We start from the raw sequence: 20,927 nt of genomic DNA, 5'->3' as shown, positions 1-20,927 counted from the left end.
TTTTACGTCAGAACGGGGCGTATGTCGTCTAGCCGTAAAGTGCGATGTCCGTTGCCATTGGCGACTCCATATAGGAAGTAAATTCCACAGCCACAGCTTACCTTTATTGTTTTGACAGCTCTTAACTTTAACAGAAAAAAACACCAGTTAAAACATTAATCTGTCTTTTCTCACGTCGTTTCTGAGCGGCACTCGACTGAAGTAACAGACTCGACGAGCTGCAGCACTGACAGCACGGTACGTGAAGCTGACGAGGTAAATACAACTCAACAGCCATGGGAACGGCGATACATGTTGTTATAGCTTTGAGCTAACAGCTAAACAGGTGTGGAGGGAACAGGAGGCACTGACTCTAACGCAATACTATCGATTAACAGTCGTATGTCGTCTCTCCTCTCATTTATCCCCGGGTCAACTTAAAGGTGGTAACAGTTAGGAGCCCATGAGTCGCAGTCGCAACCCCCCTCCCCGGGGTCAGGGGGCAGCGCGAGCCAAACAGGTAACACGTCGTGTCTGATAGTGAGATATGTGAATTGTGTGTGACTGTGCTGAAGCTTGTGCCTGTCAACAACTGAGCCCGTCTGTTCCTCCGTCTGTGTCTCAGATGGGGCTGCTCCTCGACTTGTCTCCGGATGGAGGGATGGATGATGAGGGGAACGATGAAGAGCTGGAGGCAGAGCTGATGAACCTGATGGGTGGAGGAGGAGGAGGAGGAGGAGGGAGGTCACAGGGGAAAAGAGGTGATGGAAAAGGTGAGACAGGCTATAGTCAGAATTTTCTTTCCAGGTGAAAACCACAGTTTTGTGAGTATTCAAAATGTGATGTTGTGTTAGAGATTTTGTTCCTTCTGTGATGTGTTTGTCTTTCTTTAGCCCCTGTCCATATGGCGGAAATAGAGCGGATGGCAGCTCTTTGCATGAAAGACCTGGATGATGAAGAAGTAGGGGATGATGATTTGGACGATGAAGACCTGCTGGTAACACAATCACTCTCTCATTAACAAGTTGTCAGAAAATTCATTGGCAACTCCTTTTGCATGTCTGATGCTGAAGCCCAACCCTGATCTGTTTTATTCCACCTTTATATAACATGGCTTACCTGTCTGTATACATAGGCAGAGCTGAATGATGTTTTGGAGGATGAGGAGGAAGGCACTCCTGCTCCCACGCCTCCGGCTCAAACACCACCTGCTCCCAAAGTGAGCATCACATCCCACCCTGTTCCTCCCACTACTCCCAGTGGGGCAACTGGACTGGAGTCCCGCCTGTTGGAGCGTATTGAAATGTACACGACTGCCATTTCTAACGCCAAAGCTGCAGGAGAGACCAGTAAAGTTCGACGTTATGACCGCGGGCTAAAGGTAAAAGTGTTTTCATTTAAATCTTTTGAATTTTTTTAAATGTGCCCTTTTGAACAGTATGTAAAACTTAGTATTGTTCAAAAAAATGCACATTTGTTCTCTCTAATGTAGAAAACTTGTTCATCTCTTCTTCAAACCTAGACACTGCAGTCCATGTTAACGTCTGCCAAGAAAGGAAAACCAGTCAATGAGGAGGAAATGCCGCCCCCAGTTGCTCTTGGTGGAAATCCTAACGCCACGTCGGGGTCTGAACCAGTCAAGCAGCGAGAACTGCCAGAGCCAGTGCTGATGCCCTCTCCTCCCACCAATCAGAAACCTCTGAGGGAGGCCGCTCCACCAGCTCCTCCTGCTAAACCTCTCCATCTGACCCCACCCCAAAAACCTACTGCTGCCATCACCCCAGACACACCTGCAATCTCTCCTCTCACTCCCAGCCAACCTAATGCACAGCACTCAGGTAAACACACACATGATTCAGTATTCTGGTGACGCTCATTTAGCTTGATCTGTGCTGGATACTGGGTGACCAGTGGTAAGACGATGCATGTGAACCCTTTTGGAATAATCTGTATTTCTTCAAAACATTAGAAAAAAAAACATAGTGAATAATACAGGGCACAAGGGAGTGTGATAGATAAACGATAGACAATACTAACAAACAGGACAACAATAAAAATAAGAACAAAAAGGGGAACAGAACCAGAGCAGATGCACACAGAACAAGATAAAAATAAATAAAGATAGAAAGGAATAAAAGAATAAGATAAATGAATAAATGTCAAAAGTTAAATGAAGAATAATAACAATGATGATAGCAATAAAGTTGCAGTAAAATAAAATAATAAAGTAAAAAAAATAAAAGATAAAAAAAGATTCTGGTGCGACAAAAAAAAAAATCCAAACAAAACTATTAGTAGTCATTAATACACTTTGAGTCATATAACCCCCCCCCCCCCAAAAAAAAAATATATACCGTATATATAATAAAAAAAAATATTAATAATTAATAAAAATGACTAAAGGAAAAAAAAAAAAAAAAGGAAGGAAAAATAATGTAAAAAGATGCTCTGATACCACACAGCAATAACAAATACATCACAGACAAGACTCACATATACACAAAAACAAAGACAACCACAGACAAAACAAACAAGACAAACAGGGCCTGTAGGGTTAGACAACCCTAGAATTTAGAGGGAGAGAGAGAGAAAAAAAAGGGATGAATATTAAATAAATAAATTATAATTATCATAGAAGCTATGACGCGTTAATTTTCTGAATATGCTCGATGGCCTTAGACCAGGTCAGAAGGGAGTCAAATTTTGCTCCATTGATTCTGGCCGTAGATCTTTCTAGTAAACAAATATCAAAAAATAGAATAATCTGTATTTCTGAAGCACCGGCTGCATTTTGCTGGAAGATGTAAAGAGAACTCTAGTGTCATTAGTATTTAAGATATGTTTTGGGTTTTGATAAATACATTTATTTATTTCACAGCACAGGGACTAATATGCTTATTGATTTGTTTACATTTATTTTTTACAAAAAATAACAAGAAGCCACAACATATTTCTTTTCACGTCCATTCAGAGCTGAAACAGGCAGTGTTGTCCAGACAGAGGGAGTACAAGCTGGCCGCCATAGATGCCAAACAGACTGGAGACATTGAGCTGGCCAAACAACATTACCTCACTGCCAAGGTAACACAACCACTCAGCTTTATCATTTAGAAAAGTCATTTCCTGTAGGTATAGCATATTTATAATGATTCTGGGAAGAACTGGATCATAATAACGTTGACCTCTGTTTTTGTAGAGGATGGACGTGCTGGTCGAGGCCGTGGACGGAGGCAAACCGGTAGACCTGAGCTCCTTACCTCCCCCTCCTGGTCAGTGCTGTCTTCAAAATGAATACATGACATTTGATTTTTGACATTTGTTTTGCCTTCTCACACACAGTAGCTTTATTTTTCTCCCTCATGGACACTGGAGCTGGCAAAGTGTTATCCATTTTATGAAAATGAAATTGTTTAAAAATATATTCCACTCCGATACTAATCAGGTTGCTCTAGCACAGTCCAATACATTTACTGGCCGTCCAATTGAAAGCAAGTTTGTTATGTCTCTGTGTGAAGTTTACAAGTTCTCCCTGTGCCTGTGTGGGTCCTGTACAGGCCAATGTGATAATCTCTTGGTTGAGTGGTGATTCTAAATTATACATATGTGTGAATGTGAGTTTGACTGGATATTTGTCTCTATACGTCGGTTCTGTGATGGACTGGTGAGCGGTGACCTGACCTGGGTGTAGGCCGCCATCACTCACTGTCAGCACTGCAGGGATTGGGTTCCAGCGGCCAATCTAACCCTGTAAAGACAATGGTTAGGTATAAGGAATTATATGGATGGCTGCACAAAATTAAAAGATTGTTTCTGATGCTGTTTCTTTGTGTACAACAGGCTGTGCGTTAGTGTGTCTTATATCCTCTGCTTACCTGAGTTGATAAACATGTCCAACTCTCCACTGATGTCTTGTCATCTACAGGAGACATAGTCGTACAACGCTCTGCACCCACTCCTCCTCAGTCCTCCACCAAACCTGTGGCTCCTGCAGCTCCCGCGGCCCCTGCGCCCACCCAGGTGGCCACTGCAAGTAAGTCATTCCCAATTCCTTCAGACAAGTTAAAGAGGAACTAAGCAGGCTGTGCTATGCTACATTTTTACCTTAATTAAAAAGCTCCAGAGTAATTGTGATCGTTAACTACATGACTTGTAACTTATTACGAGTGACAACGGAGGCTCTCTGCCAACATCAGTGTAGTACCCCGGTGTCCCAGCTCTCGTCTCTGCACACCGCAACACAAACGCGCTCCGTAACCCATAATCTTTTGTTTATGGCGGTTACGACTACACAACACACGTGCTGTAACATCGTATATGTTATGTAACGTTATCCACCGCTCCATTTATTGATTTATCGCCGGCTTCGTTGTAAACAAATGCACGTGGACGAGAGGAGCGTAACTAAAACAGCGGAAAAGCAAGCAGACTTGCATAGTTGCCCCTTTAACAGGTTGCAAGTGTGTAGAAAAAAAGTGGACTTTTTCAAAATGGGTGTGTGTTTGTGTGCTCTCCAAAGACCTGCCTGCTCCCAGCAGCCTGGCTGAAGCCCTGCAGCAGAGGATGGACATTTACAAGTCAGCAGCAGAGGGAGCCAAGAGCAAAGGAGATGATCGTAAGGCCCGCATGCACCAGCGCATCGTCAAGGTACATGCACCATCCACTTGCAATACAGCTGACACTGAAGAAGGTTTTCCAAAAAATATCAAACCAGGCAGTAACATATTCTCTATAATACATTGATGCACCATAAATACCTGATTGTGTGTTGCTGTGTGTGTGTGTATGTGACTTACTCCCCTAAATATCTGGTATGACTCACTTTACTTTGACTGGAAATACCCTCCTTTGCTTCGACTGTTAACTACTACTGTTGCTCATTTCACCGACCAGAATAACCCACAATAACGTCTGTGTTGTTCTCTGAGGAGCTTTGAATAGCACTGTGATAAAAACAAGAAACCTCTGAATGAACTTGCTTAGGCTGACACATGGTAACAGATAAAACAAAAACATGGAGATAGGATCATGATATGATAGTCGTAGGGCGTGTATATTACTTGGGCAGGAAGGGGAGCAAATAGATGGCATTGATTTCCATGCGGGAGCTGAGATTGTGTTGTTATTTTCAGTATTGTGTTGGTTTTTTCTTAATTTTAAAGGGATATGCCAACATTTTTTTTCTTGTCTTGCCTCACTCCCAAGTCCATGACAAACAGATAGACACCATCCTTTCGACTGTGCGTGCAGTAACAAGGGAGATAAAATTAGCTTAGCTCAAACGCTGGAAGTGCATAGGTAGTGTTAGCCTGCCTCCTACCCGAGCCAAAATCAGCAGTCAGAAGCTGATTTCATTTTAGCTTTAAACTCTGTAAATATATCACTTTATCGACATTTCAAACATTTTTAGGCGACAAAGTAGCCGTTTAGATCAGCAGTGTGTCGTTAATTTGTCTAAATACCAGCTGTACAATTTTGTTCGGACGAATTCAGCGCTACTCAAACTAGCCGTTGTGACCAACGCACTTCCGGTGACTTTCACAAGATAAAACACCCGTTGCCCTTTACATACAGAAAACCATGATGGTAGAATTTGTGCTTTTACTTTGAAATAAGAAACTAAGCTACCCTCGATGTAGCTAGCTTGAAGCAAAATAAACCGTCTTTGCTTGAACCCTCCGTTTTGACGGATCTCGTCCCGTTACCGGCATTTGACCGCTCAAGATGCCTTACCGGAGAGTTTTGTCAGCTCTGAGACGAAGATCGGCCCGCCAGTTTCCGTTTAGAGTTGCTGAAGAGTTTCTCTGATGACTTTAGGTGGAGGCAGGCTAACACTACCTATACACTTCCAGCGTTTGAGCTAAGCTAATTAGCGGTGCACCAGCTCTGTCCGTATCTCCCTTGTTATGCACGCACAGTCGAAAGGATGGTGTCTATCTGCTGGTCATGGACTCGGGAGTGAGGCAAGACACGAAAAAAAAAATGTTGCCGTATCCCTTTAAGATACTGTATGTGCAAGTGTGTTTGAGAAGGGTGGGGATTAAAGACTGGAGTGATTGTGAGCTTGAAAGTAGGTTGTATGTGTTTTCCTATTAACATTGATGACAATAAATTTCATAATAGATAAAAAATAAAACAACAGCATTGATTACGTATATTAGTTAAAATCCCTCACTCTCACACAGTAACAGAATAATCAACCATCTCCTCCGCTTTTAACAGCAATACCAGGATGCCATCAGAGCTCATAAAGCTGGACGACCTGTCAACTTGTCTGATCTACCTGTGCCACCAGGTAACCTATGGAATCCAGGTGTGTCCGAGGATTTGTTTTCAGGATGCACTGTAAAGTTAATTTGTGTGTGTGTTGTTGTTGTTGTTGCTCCTCCTCTAGGCTGTCCGCCACTTCAGGGCTCAGAGGGGGGTCAGCAGAACTTCATGGGTGTCCTGGAAACGGCTATGAAAATTGCTAATCAGGATGCAGACGCGGACGATGATGAAGACGATGATCCAACGGAGGCTGCCAAGGTTTGAAAAAAAAAAGAAAAGGAATAAAAGCCCAACCAAATGGTCAAACTGTTGTTGTGCAGCCAAGGACTGCGATTGCCTTAGGGATAAACTTAGAAATAGATTATTGTGTGTTATGCCAGACTCTGTGACAGGTTACTCCTGGCCGTTGCATTACTTTTGTGCTTGTGATTCAATATATGAATGCAGCAAATTAGAGAAACTGTATATGTGTGTTTTGACTATATTCAGGACGTTGCTGTGAAGTAGAAAGCCTCACAAATCTGTCCAGCTGTAGTTTTTAATAGGACAATACCACACTTAAAATTGTTCTTTTCATTACATTTGTCTGATGATCCTGACCTCAGATTCTCTGTCTCTGTAGCCTGCGGTGCGTCCACCTGCTCAGAAAGCCAAGTCTCCAGCTCCGCAGGCCCCTGGAGGCTCCTCGACTCTAAAACTGGGACCTAAAGGTGTGTTCAGTGTGGGTTTGTGCACGTGTGCTCCTGCCTGCCTACACATACAGGATGTGTCATAAGTGTTGAGAGTTACACAAGGCAGAGTTTCACTTTTTTTTTTTCTCTCTTAATTATCCTTGTAGCCCAGCAGCAAGTGGATTTCCTGTTGCTAAGGCGACAGGCATTTTTGCGTGCAGCATTGCGCTCCAAACAGATGAAGGTAAACTGTGGACTTTTTTTTTTGTTCACCTTTCTTCTCTCTTTTTCTTTTTTCTTTTTCCTTTTTGTGAAGATTCCCTACTCTATTTGTATTTTTGTAGCTATCTTTACCGCAGCTGCTTGTCGTTGTTTTGTTTTTTAAATTTTGAACAGATGTTGTGTTGCCGTGGTTTGACTGATTCACCTGCTGCTGTTTGGTTGTTTTGTAGGACATGACGGGTGCAGCGCAACACCTCAGACATGCCAAAGGACTGGACCCCATGATCACCGCTGCCAAGTCTGGCCTGCCTGTCGATATCACCAAGGTTATGATTCAATTCTCATGTGCCAATTAATAACATACAACAGGACACAGAGCACATTTGTATGTGTGTGCTTTGACAATGCAGGAGCAGGTGAATACACATAAAATGTGACAGAAATAGGAGATGGGGAGGAAGGGAGGAAACATGCAATGAATTCAAAACACCTTTGTATTCATCATGGTTTCACCTGTGTGTGTGAAAGAGAGAAAGAGAGTGACTGTGAGTGAGTCTTTCTGCATATTCTCAGCATCATTCCACTACACATATTTCATATGGCTGCCACGTATCCCATATGACATTGTTTCATTTTGCAGCACATTTATTCATCTTCATAAAACCCATGTATTTTTCTCTGACTCAACCCCACAGTGTAATTACAAGAATATTATGCTGGTGCCTCTGTTAGTTTGTCTTCTTGTCAGTCAGTGGGATATCACACAAGCCAAGAAACAGATATTCATGATTTTGAAGTGAACAGAGTGGCAGATAGGAAACAGATGACCAGTTGATTAGATTTTAGTGGAAGTTGGGGCTGAAGTTCTTAAAAATGTTTGCAGGGTAAAAAAAATAAATAAAATCAATTTATCTTTTAATTGAGGTTGTTGAATAGTCACTGTGTGTCTTGGCAGAACGGCAAGTTGGAGATCTGGTTAGCTTTAGAAGTTGGAGCTCTCTGAGTGCTCAGATTTTTTAAAATGTGCCATTTGTCTTCTTCCTGACAGATTCCCAGCACCCCAGTGGGTGAGGAGGATTATTCGTTGTCTCGTTCCCGAACCTCTCCTCTCTCCCCTCGCTCCAGTGAACAGTACCATGGTCTCATGGATCTTTTACGGAAGCAGCATGAGGTCAGAGAAATGCACATTTTTTTGTACAGAAGTCCACGTCCTAGATCTTGCTGTTCATAGACAGATAGATCGGCTTACACTGATGTTGCTGAAATACAATAGATGTGATTGTGGCTTTAAAGCATGCTCGTCACCTTTCTTGTTGTGCAGCTTTCTAAATAGACATCAATAGATCATCTTATTATCTTTTGTGTTTGTGTTTTTTCTTACCCACACCCTCTTCTGTTCTGTATCTCCACTGACAGAAATGTTTGGACTGCTCTCAGAAGTTCACACAGATGGGCAATGTGGCCGAGGCTCTGAAGTAAGAGACATTTTCCATTTGTGTGTGCTGGCATCTGCAGGCATGGTGGAATTAACACCTACCCCTTTTCTTTTGGCTGAGTTTGAGATGGAAACAAGTGTAACTGAATTATAACAATGTTACTTATTTTCTCATGATGAAAGCATGGGAGACAGCTCACAAGAAACATCATGACCTCTGGACCAGTCAATAAGAAATGCAGTTAAAAACAGCGAGAAATCAATGTTACAAAAGCAAAAACATTTGGATGGATGGATGGATGGATGGATGGATGGATGGATAGATAGATAGATAGATAGATAGATAGATAGATAGATAGATAGATAGATAGAACGATTAAAGATTTTTCTTGGTACAATTATTGTCAGAGAAATAATCATGGTACTATGATTATCATTATTATGCATCAATAAATTTCACAACACTATAAATGTGTAAAATCAAATTTAGTCAAAATTACTAATCTCTTAATATAGGACCAGTTATTAATCCCACAGGGGAAGTCTTTGAAATATTTAAGTCATTAATTTCCCTCTATACCAAATGTTAAAGCTTATTTGAATGATTTTTTAAAATTACAAATGACACGCTAACATTTAAATTCCTACTAATTCAATGTTACGTTAGTCAAATGAACCAGTATCTGTGCATTTTCCTTTACTTTGGCGCTCATCTGCCGATATGGTTCCGACATCATCTTTTTCAGAAAGTGACGGTATTTAGGAATCTTTACGATCAATTAATTGTTTAATACCGCGATTAATTGTGAAAACAAGTAATCGTGACATCCCTAAGATAGATAGATAGATGGATACATGTAGATAGACAGATAGATGTTTGTGTTGCACCAGATATGATATTTCAGAAATAAAGCCATCTGACCTCAGTGTGAGATCTCAGATAATGTATCTTTGTTTCAACAGGTTTGAGAAGCTGCTTGAGGAGTGTGTGAAGAGCATAGAGATACTTAAGAACGCCCACGCCAAAGGCCACCCAGTCCCCAAGTGCCACACAGAGGAGAGGACCCTCAACACTGTCAAGTCAGCAACAGATTCATAACATGTGTTTTCTTTCATAATGTTCATCATTGTTAGTGTTAATTTGAGCAGCGTGCGTGTGCTTCCCCAGGACAGAAAGGACTGAAATCAGCACTGATTAGTGAAGCTAGTGCAGGACGTCTGTGGCAGTCAGTCTGTTGGTCTGTCACTTCATCTCAACTTTTGGTGACACCTCTTGACATCTATTTGCTGGATTTGCCATGACAGTTGGTTAAGTCAATATCGGGTCAAATTTTTATTTATGCAGTAGTATTCACACCCCTTGAGCCAGTGTTTACACACCTAGAAGGGCTATCGGTGCTTCGTTTTGTTTATCAGTAAATGATCAATAGATAGCAAAGTTTGTTTTTTACTTACTGTAAATGATAGAAGAACCAACAACATTTGTCTGAGGTGGAGAAGTTGTTGTATAAATAAAAACAGAGGGGAGCAATGAGGAGACCATCACCTTCCTCAAATACTTAATGAAACCAACAGAAATATCTTGTTTCCATCACATTTTCTGTGTTGAGCTCTAACTGGTGCTTTTTTTAATCATGTCATCTTTTTGTGCTCCTCCCTCTGCAGTTGTTTAATTGCTCACACTCTTTAGCTGATTTTCTTGAGATAAGCTAAGATCTTTGTTTACCTGCCCCCAATGGGCAACTGCTAAAATCTAAAATGTAGCAGAAGTGGAGCCAGCTGTTACCTTTTACTTGTGTTTATGGAAGAGCGTCATCAATAAATCTGTTGTGTTTGATGTGTGGGCAAAGATTAGAATAGTATTTGAGTAAGTGTTTGCCTTTATATTTATGTTTCTTAGTAAATGAAGAACCACAAAAAAAATGTTTTATTTATTTTACTTTATTTAAAAAGTAAAATGTTAAGATCAGGACCTCTATTATAAATGTTTGGCCATGATAAAACTGAGAATATCCACTAATATATCTTTATTTGATTTTTTAGAATTTAAATTAATCAATAGATTTGCCAGGAAAATAATCTAGTATTAGCCAGAGAATACTGATTCTGCTTGTCAATGTTCCACCCCAACAATAATAGATCAATAGATCAAATGAGTGATCAAAATGTTTATTTCATTGTCATTCTAGGAAACCACAGCTTTCTTTTATATTTAATTCTCCACACCGCATCAATTGTTTAAGTGTGAAAACCACTTTTTTAGACAACAAAAGGATTGCTTTCTCTGACTCGAGATGAGTCAGAGTGACTCACCGTGACTCACTCTGGCTCCGGTCCAGGATCAGCGAGCTAACAGCTAGGTGACTCTGGCAGTGACTCATTCAACAGCCAGAGTTGTTTGGCTCTCAGAGACGCTGACTGGTTTGTGTCAGTCTTGATGCCGACTGAACGATCCTGACTCCTGTCTTTGTTCTGCAGGAGCAACTCCGGCCTGACGCTGAATGACCTGATGCTGTACATAATCAGAGGCATCAACCTACCAGCTCCCTCAGGTAGGCAAGTCTTAAATAATCAGCAATGTGTCAAATGTATATTATTATGCATTCACACCCTTCCTCTCCGCCTTCAGGTGTCTCACCTAACGACCTGGATGCGAGTGTGAAATTTGAGTTCCCTTTTCCCAGTGCGGTAGGAATCTTTCTCACTCAGTAGAGATTACGGATGGTTTCACTCTGTTTATATCTAGCTGTGTGATAATTAATCTGTGTGTGTGTGTGTAGGAGGAGGCTCAGAGGGACAAAACCAGCACAGTGAAAAACACCAGCAGCCCAGAGTTTAAAGAGCAATTTAAACTCAACATCAACCGTAACCATCGAGGATTCAAGCGAGTCGTCCAGTCCAAAGGCATCAAGTTTGAAATCACCCACAAGGGGTAAAAAACCCAACTTCTCTGAGGACATATATGCAGAAGTTTCCCCATTCATCTGCTTGATTGATGCTGCAGATTAATCTCATATCTGTTGATCATCAGTTGTATATTCTCCCGTGTGTGTGCTTACAGAGGCTTGTTTAAGACGGACAAAGTGGTGGGCACAGCTCAGCTGAAGCTTGAGCCTCTGGAGAACCACTGTGAGTTTAGAGAGATCATAGAGGTAAGTGTTGGTAACATGAAAACACACATGCATAGACACATGTAGGGGCCAGGGGCGTAGCACCCTATTCTGGGCCCTGTACACTCGTAATGTCAGTGGGCCCCTATCCATGGCAGTGCACGAAGCGCAGAGTTGTTTTTGAGGTAAATGTATACAAAGCGCGTTTCCTTCAGGGGCAGTTTTTCGGCAAGCAATCTCTTTTCGGCACTATACTGGCTTTGCATTTACCTCAAAAGCAACTCGTAACGTTCCGTTATTATCTCATATCATATCTCTGCCGATCTAAAAATAGCTTGCACCGACAATTAAAGGTAACAAATCTACTCCTAAAGCTTTAGGGATTATGGCGATGGGCCAGTTTGCCAAAATGTTGAAATATCCCTTTAACAGTTGCTTTTTTTTTTCTTCTTTCCGCTCTTTCTTTTTCTGATACCCCGATTTATGTTTTTTGGGTGGCATGATGAAAGCTAGCCTCATTCAATCTCGGTTCACTGACGTTACACTTGTCCCTGGCCGCTGTCAATGGGTGGACTAAACCATTTTACGCCTCCAAGAGGGGGCCCCCAGAACGTCCAATATGTTGGGAGGACTTTGACACGGAGTTATCAATATATTTGAAATAAATTATGACACCAATTCATTCGAAATAAAAACATGAATTAATTATTTCAGGATTTTCATGGGCCCTCTCCCTACTCTGGCCCTGGGTAGTCAGGCCCCCTTTTCCCCCCACTACCACGTCCATGTGTAGGGGACACTCTGTCTAACTGTGTGTGTTTGTTTCATAGGTGATGGATGGACGTAAGTCCACAGGTGGCAAGTTGGAGGTGAGGGTGAAGATCAGAGAGCCAATAACAGGAGTTGATCTCCAGCCAGTCACAGAGAAGTGGTTGGTGCTCGAACCTGTGTCCCCACTTTCTCCTCCAGAGAGACAAAAGGATCGGGTAAGCAGAGTTGCCTGACATTCATGGCAGCAGACAGTGTAAAGAAACCAAAGTAGAACAAAAGCCTGTACTGTATGTGTCATAAAAGTTTCAGCTGGAGAGGTCACGTTTTTACGTCTGACCTTGTTGTGTGATGCCATCCTAACACTTTGATAGTCACATCTTTCAATTTCAAAAGGTCAGTAAGCTCTGGGTGAAGAGCTTGTCAGACTGTGGAACAGTGGCTGAAAAAGATTTGGCGCTAAAGTGAAGTAATCCTAAAAACAAAATAACACAAAGCACAACTGAAACAGACAACTTGACGTACACCAAGCTTACACTGTAGAGATGACGGGAGGTAAAAACATTGCTCTATACAGGGTTTACATCTTTAAAGGGATAGTTCACCCAAAATTCAAATTTCACTCATTATCTACTCACCCTCATGTCGACTAAGGGCTGGGAGATGTTTCAGAGTCCTCCGTGGCTTCTCTGAGTTACAGTGGGGCTCCGTGCAGCACTGCATGTCCATATGACGGTTGCAAATGGATACCACTTTTCTTTGTCCAAAAAGACACACCAAAAAACATCCAAATACCTCAACACAGCTCATCTCTTGTATTGAAGCCCCGACATGAGAAATTGTTCCGCCGGTCAGTGCAAATCACGAGAGATTTGCACAGACACAGGCAAAGCAGTGAACTGAGACACTGGGAGCTTCTGCTACAAACAAGCTTAAAACATAGACTTATTTAATTTTTTTTGGAACAATTTCTCATGTTGGGGCTTCAATACAAGAGATGAGCTGTGTTGAGGTATTTGGATGTTTTTTGGTGTGTCTTTTTGGACGAAGAAAAGTGAGGCCCACTCACAACCGTCATATGGACATGCAGTGCTGCACAGAGCCCCGCTGTAACTCAGAGAAGGCGGAGGACTCTGAAACTTCTCCCAGCCCTTAGTCGACATGAGGTTGAGTAGATAATGAGTGAAATTTGAATTTTGGGTGAACTATCCCTTTAACCCTTATCATAGTAATACTTGAAACAGACAGAAATATCATGTTTCCGTCATGGTTTCTACTTTGTTTTCCACCTGTTGTGGTTTGTTTGGCACTTTCTTTTTTGTCATTTAGTTTTTTATTGATTTTTGTATAGATTTTGTATATACGTAAACAAACAAACAATCAAACAATGAATATGAAGACCTATAGACGAGTGCAAAAATATCAAGGGGAAAGTAAAAACGTACATAAAGAGACTGGTAAACACCTCCAGTCGTGAAAGTAAGCACTAAGAGTAAAAAAAGGGTAAAGAGGAAAGTAAATAAATTAATGATGTATTAATCGTCCAATCAGAGATTACCTCACGGTAGAGACTTATGTAATCCATTTTTGTCAATTTTCAATAAATACCTCCTTTTGTGTTCTTAGATTACAAGTAATTCTTTCCATTACAAAGATGCTGTACACAATATCAATCCATTCATCTACACTAGGTGCCTCCCTCTTCAGCCATTTCTTCCTTATAGATTTCTTACAAGCCACCAGTAATATTCTCAGCAGATCTTTATCTTTGTTCCTCCACTCCAGTTCCTCTAGATCTACCAGATACAACAAATTGAAACATAAAGTTATTTTTGTTGGAAACACAGTCTCTAGAATGTCTCTGAGGAATGAGCACCACCAATACCGGTAGTTAGTGGATGAAAATGTATCGAGTTTGATTTTCTGCTGCTGATTCTCTGCAAGATTTGTTCAAATTTGTGCGAGCAGTGGAAGTGGACCAGCAGCATTTAGATGACAACCTTCTGACAGCAGGGTTTTTACCCCAACTTGTAGTCAGTGTGAACATCTGTGACAGTTTTAAACCTCTCTGGTGATTTTGTGCAACGCATCATTCAAGACGCGTCGCACAAAATAGTTTGTTTCCGGCATAACCTGAGCTGCTGCCCTTGCATTAATATACATCACCCTGCAGCGTCTGTTTGCAAAACTTGCTCATGCAGAAGAAAAAAACAATAAGGCAAGACTGAATGTGCCGGATCACTTAAATCTCTCTGAATTGTCTGTGTGTCTGTGTGTGTGTGTTTGAATCAGGCCCCGTCCCCTCGGTCCAGACCCAGACATGACCCTAACCCCAACACTAAACCCAGACCTGAAGCGAGCAGCAGGAGCAGTCACCCCAACAACTCTCCTCCACAATACAAACTCCACAGCTTCAGCCTCCTCAACTATGACAGGGAGCGGGCCGAGAGAAAGGTATTTGTGTGTGTGTGTGTGTGTGGTCAAAAGCCATCATCTGCAACATCCCGTTGTCTAATACCGGTAGCAACCTGAAGACAGAGAGATCTTGCCAGTCAGTCACCGCGCGTGTCTCTCAGATTGCAGAGTACAAAAAGAATCGTCGGGATCCTCCGTCTGACCTGGTCCATCAACACAGAGAGGTCGTACACAGACTGCAGTGGCAGAAAGCACAGCTGGAGAGAGCCTCTCCTGCTCTGCTGACAGGTAACACACACACACACACACACACACACACACAAGCAGAACACACACCTGTATGTACTTTACTAACAACATATCCCTCCATTATGTGTAGAATATGAAAATGTACTGCGGCGCTTCTGCCAAGGACTTTCTGAGTCGGTGAAGAAATACTCCACCCAAGGCAACAGAGTGAGTGCAGGGTCACTGTTGCTGGTCACTTCAGAGTGAGTGTGTGTGTGTTCTTGAATAAAATGATCATTCTTTTTTTTTTATAGGATGCTGCCAAGGATGCACTGGGCAGGTTGAAGATGGTAGAGAGTGAGGTAAGTGCTGCCAGTGAAAAGAGCGTTTCATCATCTTCATGTATGTGCAGACACAGTTGTACCACATGTCCCCGTCTCCTCTTTCTCTCCGTGCTTCAGCTGGAATCGCTAAAAAGGAAACGGACCGGATAAGAGGAGAAAAAGGGGAGCAGAGACTTGGCTGAAGCACTGTTATATCGTCTCTCTCTGTCCCGTGCGTCTACTCATAACACAAACACTACAGTTGATACCTTATTATAGCACATTTAGCACGACGCTGCGCTGCGCTGCTCATGCCCATGACAGCTGCATGAACCAACCTGCTAATTCTGTCAATTTGCTCATATACTTGTGAGAATAAAACCTGAGAACTACAAAGGGACACAAATTAAATCAGGCAGTGAGATGTGTTAAAGAGCTGAGGGAGAGGCAGGATTATTTGCACTTAAACGAAAGAAGCACTACAGAACAGTTTCCGAAGTACGGCGTTACAGACCTTACCTGTTCTCTGTTAACTGCTTTTTATATTTTATACTTCCATCTTTCCTTTGTGAGTTGTTAATCTGAAAGAGGACTCAGCATTTTACATTTGACACCAGCTCAGAGGGTCGTTTGGTGTCCATTGATGTGTGTATGTGTGTGTGCGTGTGTGTGCACTTGCCCTGAAGTGTGTTTAACCAATGGACTGAGGTGTTTTTAACCCCTTTTCCCATATTTTATGTGTGTAATGAGCTTAATCTAATCTGTCTGCTCCAGTGTTCCCAGATTACAGTAATCTGCTCCGTTTGGAGTGGTGTGATATGGGAATAAAAAAAAAAACAGGGCTACAGCCTACATCCCATAATGAGGGATTAGTGTTTGTGTCACCAAGGAGACGACTAGATCAGACGTAGAGTCGCCTTTGGGGCTGGGGAGAGGGGGTGTTAACAGCGTGCCATGAAAGTGGTGGAGGCTTAAAGCCCCGCTAAAGGATTGCTGCTGCGTCTTCTTCTTCATCAGCTGTTTCTTCTTCATCTTCACTTCCCTCCCTCTAATTCCATTGCATACAGTATGTTCAGAGATTATTCAGTCCCGAGTAATGTGCTGCTCCACATGGATTTTCTTTAAACTCTAGCACGATATTAAGTTCACTGAGCTGTCGATTTAGAAAACAATTAGCGGCTGCTGCGTCACCGCTCTGTGCCGTTTCCCACTGATTTTGCCCTTTTTACAAAAACAGCCTCTGTCCCGCTCCGGTGGCAGCGCAGCAGATGCTGAATATTTCTGCCCCACAGGTAGACAACCCAGTATCTGTCAGTAAGGCTGGGTAATTGCTCATTTCTGTGTCTGCTCCCCCATAGACATCCCTGTCATACACACCGCCTTCGCATTCCCTTCCCACTGCACCTTTTATTTTTACTGTAAAGTGATGGACGATCTGGCAAAACTTTTGTCAGACGTAGATTCCAGCTGACACAGGCAGATGCGTTGAAATTAGTTGTTAACGTCAACAAAACAGTAATTGTACAAATGTGTCATGTTTCCGTCATGTTCTTCGCTCCGGACGAATGTTTCCTCCTCCGTGTGTTTGACAACCTGTGACACCCCACGGCAGATTCTGTTGATCCACATTGATTACATGCAGCCAGGATGTAGCAGACTCCTTTAAATGAGCCTTATTCTATGTTTATGTTTGACTCTATCATGAGGATGATGATGTCTTCACACTCCACTAATAGTTTTTCGGTCACGTGACGGAACAGAGAGTCATGTGTTTGCCTTAATCCACCCTCCGTATCACTCCATTAGCAAATAATCCTGGTTAAAGTTGACCTGATATGACTCCGTGGGCTGCATCATTTAATGTCAGCAGAGGATATCTTCCCACTCCATATAAAGCAGCATGGTGCATCATGGTGGACAGAGCAGACAAATCTCTGATTATAGTGACAGAAAACTAAGACACTTTAAAGATCATACCTCTGTGTTTGCAGTTATTACCATCTTAACCTCTGGTCACGTACACATAAACATTTGCACAGCGTCAGGTTTTTGGATTTAGTTTTCTAACTCTCCCTGGCAGCCATTGGTTTCCACTAATTCCCATGCGTAATGAAAAACATTTAGCAGACTCGTGAAACTTGTTTGAGTTTCAGCCAAATATGAAGTTGTCATGACTGACTGGGTTATGCAATTCAGGCAAAAGCAAATTTCAATGGTCTAGTAATTACTTTCCCCTCTGCATTGGAAATGAATGGAAAACAAGAAACAAAAGGTTTGAGGCTGAAACTCACAATTATTTTAATTACTGATTAATCTTTCCATCATTTCCAGGTTGATTAGAAAACTAGAAAACGGGGGGGGGGGAAGGTAATTGAAATGTTTTGTACAATTTCCTAAAACCCAAATCAACAGCTTTAAATTGAGTGTTTTGTCCCACTACTAGTCCAAACCCCAGAGATGTTTAGTTTACTCTCACATAAAACAGTGAAAAGCAACACAGACTAACAATTTAGAAGCTGACACTTAGGCAGTTTTGTTGAATATTAAAACAATGAAGTGATTTCAGATGTTCAAAAACAATCTCAAACTTCTAAAATGGCAACATGGTTTGGAAATATAGATGAGCTGTGATGTGAAGCTCTGGGCTAAAACATGTAAAACCACTGGCATCATTGTACTTATAAAGTAAATGTGGTTCTGATTTAGTGGAGTGACGACTGAATTCAACCACACAGCTCTGTTTCAACAGCACCACAACTAAAACACAATCAGCGAATAAAAGCTGTTTGTTTCAGTCCAATAACACTTAAAGTTTAAAAAAGGGTTCACCCCCAAACACACACACACACACCACACACATCACCCCACTGCTCAACTAACCTTGTGGCCTCTGAGGCCGTCATGTTCTCATGGCAACGAGCTCATCAGCATGCAGCGTGGTAGTTGGACGGTCAGGAGCCGGGCAGAGGGACATATTGTTAAAGTTTGTCCTGCTGGTGACTCACAATCCTTTCCCCCACACACTCTCATTGTTTCTTCTTTTTTTTTTTAGTACTTTGTTTGGTGTCTGTTTTTTCACCCTACTCTGTAATCTGACTACACTCCATTATAAAGAAAGAAAAGGTTTGGTGGATTGTTTATCATTATTGTTGATATGTCTGTGTTTTTATCAGCTCTAGTAAATGTATTCATGGGTTTGGGAGGATGCTAGTGTTGAACCTATGAGGCTTATTTTTTTAATCTGTTATGTCATCTAAGGGCAATCAGTATAAGTGTAATATGTATATACAGTAAATATACAGCATATACACTCTGTCTCTATTTTCAAGTGTAAGTCGATGATTTGTGCAACTTAAATGGGAATGTATCAAAGCCTGGTTGTTCAGGCTCCAGTATCTTATGTATGAGGTCGGTATTAACATGAATAAAGTTGTAACAGCTCTGAGTTTGTGTCATTGACTCATTGTTCAACATGTTGACTCAGAAACTACTCAACATCATATCAGCTTGGTACTTTTTTGATTGATTGATTGATTGATTGATTGATTGATTGATTGATTGATTGATTGATTGATTGATTGATTGATTGATTGATTTTAATAAAGGGAATAAGCTGATGCTTCAGCCTACACCTTTTCGGTCAAAGTAAATTGTTTTGCTTGTTGTGTTTTTGTTCTGATTTGTTTTGTTTTGTATATTTGTCTATTGTATTTGTTTTTATGAGACCGAAATAATCATACTAAACTAAAACATGTACAATATCATACATAAACTTACAAATTTACATCTACAGCCGTTTGGCAGGTCACAAGCAAAACTTTCTGTTTGCGGTCATCTGGATTGTGTATTTTACCCAAATCTACACAAAAATGGGGACCATTTCTCACATTATTCATCCATATTTCTCACTAACAGTGTGTGTGTGTCCCAATTCCTGATTATTTATTTCTCACTTTTATTAATTATCATTTATGATCAATAGGCGTAGTGTTTTAAAGACTATTATATTATGTTCAAAAGAAGTATTTTATCATGCAAAGTTAAAATAAAACATTCAATCATAACAATTCTTCTGTATTTTCTCACCTACAAATATTCACACTTCCCTGCAGTTCTGCATTATTATTTTAAAGAGTGATAATTAGCAGTATATATTAGAATGTAAAATAATGGCTTAGCAATAGTCCTAATGGCATTTATTCACACCTACAGCAGTGTTTATGGGGGGGGGGGGTGAAAATGGGTGTGTGTGTGTGTGTGTCAACAACAGACAACAGTAAAAAACAATCAACCCCAGGACAGAAATAGAGGTCGGTATTAACATGAATAAAGTTGTAACAGCTCTGAGTTTGTGTCATTGGCTCATTGTTCAACATGTTGGCTCAACACAGAAAACATACTCAACACATTCCTATCAGCTTGGTACTTTTTGGATTTATTTATTTATTTTAAAGGGACCATGTACAATCTCATACATAAACTTACAAATTTACATCTACAGCCTTTTGGCAGGTCACCATCAAAACTTTCTGTTTGGGATCATCTTGTGTATTTTACCCAAATCTACACAAAAACAGTGTGTGTGTGTCCTAATTCCTGATTATTTATTTCTCATTTTTATTAATTATTATTTATTATCAATAGGCATAGTGTTTTTAAGTAGTTTTAAGTGCACTGGGGGAGGAGGCCTCACCAATTTTGTTGCCCATGTGTGCAATAACAATAAACACTATTATATTCTGTTCAAAAGAAGTATTTTATCATGCTATTTTAATTGTTTTTATTCTGTTTCGTTTTATGTACATTTTGTGTTTTATGCCGATTGTATATTTTATGTGTAATTTTGTACAGCACTTTGTTCCACTGCAAGTGCTTTATAAGTTGGTATGGTATGGTATGGTATGGTATGGTATGGTATGCAAAGTTAAAATAAAACATATTCAATCATAACAATTCTTCTGTATTTTCTCACCTACAAATATTCACACTTCCCTTCAGTTCTGCATTATTTTAAAGAGTGATAATTAGCAATATTAGAATGTAAAATAATGGCTGAGCATTTCATGTCATTTATTCACACCTAACGTTACAGCAGTGTTTATGGGTGGGGGAGGCAAAGTGTGTGTCAACTACAGACAACAGTAAAAAACAATCAACCCCAGGACAGAAATAGAGCTCTCTCTCTCTCTGTGTCTCTTTGCAGACAGTGTTTGCTGTTGTTTGGGGGGAGAAGCTCTGGGGCTTTGGTGTTATGCTAATAACGAAATGTGAATGTGAGATTTTCCCTGACAAAGGCAGAAAAGATGAGCGGGGGGATGGTGCACACACACACACACACACACACACACACACACACACACACACACACACACACACACACACACACACACACACACACACACACACACACACACACTCCACACAACACGGGCGCTGAAAAGAAGAAGAGGGGAGTCTTGCTAAAATTGGACAACCCGCGAGACTTTGGTGGGCGTGGACAGCGCGGCGA

At 41.2% G+C, this 20,927-nt stretch overlaps 1 protein-coding gene across 3 annotated transcripts; it reads left to right on the top strand.

The window, feature by feature from the left end:
- The first annotated feature begins 54 nt into the window (after nucleotides 1–54).
- Nucleotides 55–16,064, top strand: cc2d1a (coiled-coil and C2 domain containing 1A). 3 transcript variants are annotated; one of them, XM_085783209.1, is made up of 28 exons: nucleotides 55–237; nucleotides 423–499; nucleotides 605–752; nucleotides 873–976; nucleotides 1,115–1,360; nucleotides 1,502–1,817; nucleotides 2,951–3,060; nucleotides 3,176–3,248; nucleotides 3,902–4,009; nucleotides 4,496–4,623; nucleotides 6,199–6,271; nucleotides 6,371–6,504; nucleotides 6,869–6,956; nucleotides 7,085–7,161; nucleotides 7,370–7,465; nucleotides 8,188–8,310; nucleotides 8,556–8,614; nucleotides 9,538–9,654; nucleotides 11,053–11,126; nucleotides 11,204–11,262; nucleotides 11,355–11,506; nucleotides 11,636–11,726; nucleotides 12,515–12,670; nucleotides 14,745–14,906; nucleotides 15,029–15,155; nucleotides 15,247–15,323; nucleotides 15,410–15,457; nucleotides 15,557–16,064. In XM_085783209.1, the coding sequence occupies exons 2-28, from the start codon at nucleotides 443–445 to the stop codon at nucleotides 15,587–15,589; spliced, it is 3,036 nt and encodes a 1,011-aa protein (XP_085639335.1). In that variant the 5' UTR covers nucleotides 55–237; nucleotides 423–442; the 3' UTR covers nucleotides 15,590–16,064. The 3 variants fall into 3 exon arrangements, with proteins under 3 accessions (XP_085639335.1, XP_085639263.1, XP_085639383.1); XM_085783137.1 differs by having other exon boundaries at nucleotides 60–255; XM_085783257.1 differs by having other exon boundaries at nucleotides 116–255; nucleotides 448–499.
- Nucleotides 16,065–20,927: the final 4,863 nt, after the last annotated feature.

Source organism: Trachurus japonicus, chromosome 1, assembly GCF_045865225.1.
Source record: "Trachurus japonicus isolate A0001 chromosome 1, Traja_1.0".
NCBI classification, from domain to species: domain Eukaryota; kingdom Metazoa; phylum Chordata; class Actinopteri; order Carangiformes; family Carangidae; genus Trachurus; species Trachurus japonicus.
Note: the sequence above shows the minus strand (reverse complement) of the source record. Positions and strands in the feature narration are given on the sequence as shown.

Bases quoted from the DNA above. Each gene is read 5' to 3' on its own strand.
- cc2d1a (XM_085783209.1), top strand. From the start codon at position 443: ATGAGTCGCAGTCGCAACCCCCCTCCCCGGGGTCAGGGGGCAGCGCGA. The intron at 6,272-6,370 runs GTAACCTATGGA...CTCCTCCTCTAG, and splicing joins TGATCTACCTGTGCCACCAG to GCTGTCCGCCACTTCAGGGC. The intron at 11,727-12,514 runs GTAAGTGTTGGT...TTTGTTTCATAG, and splicing joins AGTTTAGAGAGATCATAGAG to GTGATGGATGGACGTAAGTC.